Source organism: Mus caroli, chromosome 9 (genome assembly GCF_900094665.2).
Source record: "Mus caroli chromosome 9, CAROLI_EIJ_v1.1, whole genome shotgun sequence".
Classification (NCBI taxonomy): Eukaryota; Metazoa; Chordata; class Mammalia; order Rodentia; family Muridae; genus Mus; species Mus caroli.
Genome location: NC_034578.1, coordinates 109,948,703 through 109,955,023, shown reverse-complemented (window position 1 = coordinate 109,955,023; position 6,321 = coordinate 109,948,703). Strand labels below are relative to the sequence as shown.

At 47.8% G+C, this 6,321-nt stretch overlaps 1 protein-coding gene across 1 annotated transcript; it reads left to right on the top strand.

The window, feature by feature from the left end:
* Window positions 1–1,425: 1,425 nt before the first annotated feature.
* Ccr4 (C-C motif chemokine receptor 4) lies at window positions 1,426–5,852 on the top strand. Its single transcript, XM_021173357.1, has 2 exons — window positions 1,426–1,466; window positions 4,419–5,852. The coding sequence occupies exon 2, from the start codon at window positions 4,479–4,481 to the stop codon at window positions 5,559–5,561; it is 1,083 nt and encodes a 360-aa protein (XP_021029016.1). The 5' UTR covers window positions 1,426–1,466; window positions 4,419–4,478; the 3' UTR covers window positions 5,562–5,852.
* Window positions 5,853–6,321: the final 469 nt, after the last annotated feature.

The window sequence follows — 6,321 nt, the reverse complement described above, 5'->3', positions numbered from 1 at the left end:
AGTGAGTTCCAGGGCAGCCAGAGGTACACAGAGAAACCCTGTCTCAAAAAAGAAAAAAAAAAAGATTTATTTATTTTTAGTCAGGTGTAGTGGCACACACCTTTAATCCTACACTTCAGAAGCAGAGGCAGGCAGATCTCTGAATTTCAGGGCAGCTGAGGCTACAAACTTCATGTCTCCTGCCCCAGAAAAACAATGTTTATTTATTCTCACTTGTATGTGTATGAGGTTTTGGCCTACATATATGTAAGTGTGCCACATGTGTGCAGTAGCCACAGAGACGAAGAGAGTGTCAGGTCCCCTAGAAATGGAGCTACAGACACTTGGGTACAGAGAGCTGGTGACAGGTCCTCTGTAAGAGCAGCCAGTGCTCTTGGCCGCACGGCTGTCTCTTCTGACCCTGATGTTTCGTTTGAAATCCTCCCTGCAGGAAGGTCTCGTGGTTCTTCAGGAGTGGGGATGCACTATGCCAGGCTGCCTGCTGGTTACCTCTGGGGTAGTAGCAGCTTGCCCATCTCACAAGCCTGAAAGCTGCCCTGGGTCTCAAGATCAACTCATGCTCCCCTGGCAGCTCAGTCATTTCCGGTTTCGTTTATATGGATGGAGGTTTTGCCTCCATGTATGTTGCTGCGTCGAGCTTGTGCCACGTCTAGGAGAGGGCAGCAAATCCTCTGAAAATGGAATTACCTGACGAAGTCACCTTCTCAGTCAGACGCACACCATTAAATCAACTTTCCCCTCCTCTGCATGTTTTTGTTTGGTTTGCTGTTTTGGGTTTGTTTTTGTTTTTGCTTGTTTTGTTGTTGGTTGCTTTGTTTTGTTTCTTGTTGGTTTTTGTTTTTGGCCTTCTCCCAGAGTTGAAGACCTAATCAAGGGACTCGTGCTCACAGTTTTTCTTTTTTTAAACAACTGCCCCGTGTGGTCCTGCCATTAGACCCAGGGCTTTGATCACACTAAGCAAATCCTCTGCCTCCGTGCTCCATCCCTAACCCACAACATATATATTTCACAACTTGAAAAGCCTTAAAGTTTTTCTTTTTATTCTTCCTCCCTGTCCCTTCCCTCCATCCCCTCCCATCCATTCTTTCTTGAGGCAGATTCACATGTAGTTCAGGTTAGCCTTAAACACACTATGTAGCCCAGGATGACCGCCTGCCTCCACCTCCCACGTGCTGGGATCACAGTCTACACCGCTGCACCTCGCTCTTACCTTCTTGTCATTTTTCTTCCCTGCTACAGAAGAAACTACACCAGCCTAGCTTTGCGTTTGGGGAAATGAGTCACTCAGCTTTTTTTTTTTTTTTTCTTTCTTCTTCCTTTTGTCAAGAAGCCCCACATGGGTGAGGGGAGAGTTGGTATGTCACAGTGTCACAGGAAGTCACATACCCTTCAAAGCACCTGTGCTGCTTCTAGGATCCTGGCATTGCCTCACAGACTGTCTTCAGGATCACTTTCAGAAGAGCAAGGTAGGTGGAGACAGGGACATTTGCGGGACTTGTGGCTGTGCTGCTGCAGGTGCCTGTGGCTTCGGGGAGCACGGACGGACAGGTGACTAGCTACCTGCCCGGCCCCACACTCAGGCTTTGTTTTGTTTGTTAATTTATCTTGTTGTATGTGTAAGAATGTTTTGCCTGCATATATGTAAGTGCCCACGTGTGTGCTTGTGCCTGAGGAGGTTGTAAGAAAAGGAAAAGGGCCTCGGATCCCCTGGAATTGGGGTTACAGATGGTTGCGAGCCACCATCCCGGTGTTAGAAATTGAAGCCATGTCCTCTTCCAGAGCAGCCAGGGACCTTAGCCACTGAGCCATCTCACCAGCTTCACACTCAGGCTTCTTTTTTTTTTTTTTTTTTTTTGGTTTTTCGAGACAGGGTTTCTCTGTGTAGCCCTGGCTGTCCTGGCACTCACTTTGTAGACCAGGCTGGCCTCGAACTCAGAAATCCGCCTGCCTCTGCCTCCCGAGTGCTGGGATTAAAGGCGTGCGCCACCACGCCCGGCAGGCTTCTTAATCTTGCTGGTGCTGGCCTCTGTCTTGGAGAACACACACTTCCTACCTGTCTGCAGGGAGGTCACATGAGGCTTCACCAGCCAGGCATCCACTCTGGACTCGGCTCATGCCCTCAACGCTGACGAGGACTGCAAACTTTTCTGCTTGTTCCAGCATGGAATATCACAAACCCAGGAATCACAGCATCGTAGGCAACTTACTTACTTACTTAGTAATTTTCTTTTGAAACGTATTTGATTACATTTCTTTATGTAGTGCAGGTATATATGGATGGGTGTGTGTACCTATATACCGAGGGTGCCTGTGTCAGAGGATAATTTGCAGGAGTCTGTTTTTTTCTACCATGTAAGACCAAGGAATTAAACTCAGGGTTAAGCAGATGTCTCCATTTGCAGAGCATCCTCTTGGCTTCACTTGGTTTTGAGAGTCAGATACAGTGCAGGCTGGCCTCACCCTCAGTGTTGCTGAGCATGGCCTTGAACTTCTGGCCTTCCTGCCTCTGCCTCTGCCTCTCAAGTGCTGGCATATATGTATGAGCCAGTAGACTGGACTATCCTTTTTGTTTGCCGGTTTGTTCTTCTGAGCCTATCTTCATTCTTCTGTTTTACTGAATTTTTCCCCCCTTTAAACCTTACTGATAAAATGATAGCAACACAAGATAGTTGTTAGTCACTGACAAGCCTCCCAGGAGACTCTCCCATGTGACAAGTCTTCATCATGCTTTTCCAAGAAAAAAACCCAAAAAACCCAAAGAAATAAAAAACTCTTTTGAAAAACACCAGGGGCTGGGGTGATGGTTCAGTGGGCAATGCATTCACACCTAAAGCACGGGGCCTTGAGCTCTCCAGAAGGTGAGTAAAAGCCAGGAGTGGCTGTGCACGCCTAGGACCTCACAGCCCTCCCCCGCGGTGGAGACGGGTAAATGGAAGGTTCCTTGGCCAGCCTGTCTTCCCAAAACAGACAGTCCTGGTATTGAGACTGTATCTCAAAAAACAAGGTAGAGAGTGATAGCAAAAGACACCTCTGGCCTCCATTAACACAGGCATGGCTGAATGACCGCACACACAGATGTGTGCACATGTGTACACCGCATACACATAGAAACAGTAGAGTGTTCAGGCGTGCAGAACTGAAGCTATGGGGAGAGATTAGATGTGAATTACTGAACAAAGCGAGAAGGGTTTAACAGGGACTGACAGGATGCCACAGAGACAGGAATCAGGAAGTGAGGGGGGTGGTCCTGGGTCGGGAAATCGCTCATGCCACATGTCCCGGGTGAGTCTGTGAGTGAGCAACTGTTAAAAAACATTTTCACATGTGTATCCATGACTAATGCATTCATTTTTAAACTTGATCATCTACCTGTGTGTCTGTCTATTTGAAAAAGGGTTTCTCTGTGTAGCCCTGGCTGTCCTGGAACTCACACTGTAGACCAGGCTGGCCTCGGACTGAGAAATCTGTCTGCCTTTGCCTGGGATCAAAGGTGTGTGGCACCACCTTTGGCTATTTATTTTTTAACTAAAAAAAACCAAGGCATATTGTGTGTGTGTGTGTGTGTTCACCACAGTGCCAGTGTGGACATCAAATGACAAGGGTGGCACCTGGCTCCCATCTTTTATCCTGTAAGGAGTCCAAGAAATTGAATGCAGATTGTCAGGCATAGTGACAGGTATCCTAGCCCACTGACCCATGTCTTCTGCCTAAGTTTTTTGTTTGTTTGTTTTAAATTTTTATTTATTTGTTTAATTTTATGTGTACGGGTAGTTAGGCTGCTTTGTGCATTGGTGCCTTAGGAGACCATAAGGGGGTATCGGATCCCCTGAAACTGGAGTTATAGATGATTGTGAGCTATAGTGTAGGAACTGGGAACCAAATCTGGGTCCTCTGGGGGAAGAGCAACCAGGATTCCTAACCACTGAGCCACCTCTCTAATCCTATCTGTTCCTTTTTTGAGACAAGGTCTATCTATATAGCCCTGGCTGACCTGGGAACTCTCTACAAATATAAGGCTGGCCTTAAACTCGCAGAGTTCTGCCTGTCTCTGCCTCCTGAGTGCTGGATTCTCCTTCAATTCTGTGGTTTCCAGGGGTCAGTGAGGCTCAGTGTCAAGTGCCTTTACCTGATAGGTCATCCCGCTGGCCACAGAGACCATCCATTGGAAACCCATTATAAACTGTACCGCCTGGGGCGGGGTTGGGGCTACTATCCCCATCTATCCATGAGTGACATGAGCTTCTCAGCAGAAAGGCAGAAGTCCAGAATGTGAGCAACCCATCTGTCTGACTCCCAAAGCTGACATGATTTCTAGTTGACCTTTAGGTCCCTTCTGGACAGGGAATATGACAATTTGGGGTGACATCACGTGCAGCTACCTTGCATTTAGCACTCTTGACTTATTTCCACCCTCACAGGCAGCTCAACTGTTTTCATTGGCTTCTCCTGCTGGTACCCGGAGCCTGACGATTCCAAAGATGAATGCCACAGATGTCACAGACACCACCCAGGATGAAACTGTGTACAATAGTTACTACTTCTACGAAAGCATGCCAAAGCCTTGCACCAAGGAAGGCATCAAGGCGTTTGGGGAGGTCTTCCTGCCTCCTCTCTACTCCTTGGTCTTCTTGTTGGGTCTGTTTGGAAATTCTGTTGTGGTTCTGGTCCTGTTCAAATACAAGAGGCTCAAGTCCATGACGGATGTGTACCTGCTGAACCTGGCCATCTCGGATTTGCTGTTCGTACTGTCCCTCCCGTTCTGGGGCTACTATGCCGCCGACCAGTGGGTTTTTGGACTAGGTCTGTGCAAGATTGTTTCATGGATGTACCTGGTGGGCTTCTACAGCGGCATCTTCTTCATCATGCTCATGAGCATAGACAGATACCTGGCCATCGTGCACGCGGTATTCTCCTTGAAAGCAAGGACCCTGACCTATGGCGTCATCACCAGCCTGATCACATGGTCAGTGGCTGTGTTTGCCTCCCTCCCAGGCCTCTTATTCAGCACTTGCTACACAGAGCACAACCACACGTACTGCAAAACCCAGTACTCGGTCAACTCGACGACGTGGAAAGTCCTCAGCTCCCTGGAGATCAATGTTCTGGGGCTACTCATCCCCCTGGGTATCATGCTGTTTTGCTATTCCATGATCATTAGGACTCTGCAACACTGTAAGAATGAGAAGAAGAACAGAGCAGTTCGGATGATCTTCGCCGTGGTGGTCCTCTTCCTCGGCTTCTGGACGCCGTACAACGTGGTGCTTTTCCTGGAGACGTTGGTAGAGCTTGAAGTCCTGCAGGACTGCACCTTGGAGAGGTACCTAGACTATGCCATCCAGGCTACAGAAACCCTAGCCTTCATTCACTGCTGCCTTAACCCTGTCATTTACTTCTTTCTCGGGGAGAAATTCCGCAAGTACATCACCCAGCTCTTCAGAACATGCCGGGGTCCCCTCGTGCTCTGCAAACACTGTGACTTCCTCCAGGTCTACTCGGCTGACATGTCCAGCTCCTCTTACACGCAGTCCACCGTGGATCATGACTTCCGTGACGCTTTGTAAGGTGTGAATGGGGGTAACATGGCGTTAACAAGCTCCACACACCCAGAACCTTCTTGCCTTGTTTCAGTCAGGGTGCCCTGAACAGGTCTCTGAGGAAGAAAACAAGTAAAACCAAGACCGTGGCAAGATGGTTTCTCACCCTGCAGGTGGCTCCCAAGAGGTTCAGAGCCCTGCTGGGTGGAGGAAATTACCCTTTCATGACAATGAGCCCTTGAGTGGATCTCTAGTTTTGTTGAACTACCTTGAATTCTTGGACATGCTGTATTCCATAAAGCCAGATGTCTGGAGAAATGAAGATCTGACATCTTGATTCTCTTATTATAGAGGATGCATTGAAGCCTGGTTACAAGTGTAGAGATAAGGGTGTTGAGACAATCCCTTCTCCACTTGACACAAGGCTTGTAGAACACACATCTGTTGAAATGTCTGTGCAGTTTGGCTTTCTGGTATGTTTTAATTGTGATAGGTGTTTGTTCAGCTTGTAGAAGAAGCTCATTGGTGCAGAGAAGGGTGAAATTCCTTTGTAATTCTAGCTACTCCGGGGATAAGGCCAAGAGATCTTAGATTCAAGGATGGCCTGGACAATAAAGTGAAAGCCTGTCCCCAAACCAAACCAAACCCAAACCCAAATCAAAACCAAAATGAAAGGCAAGCAATACCCTAAAAGTTAGCTCTGAAATGCTCTTGTGAGCACCCTAAATTCATCTTTCTTTTCATTTTCTTTTATTTCCTCCTCTTCCTCTTTCCTTCTCCTCCTCCT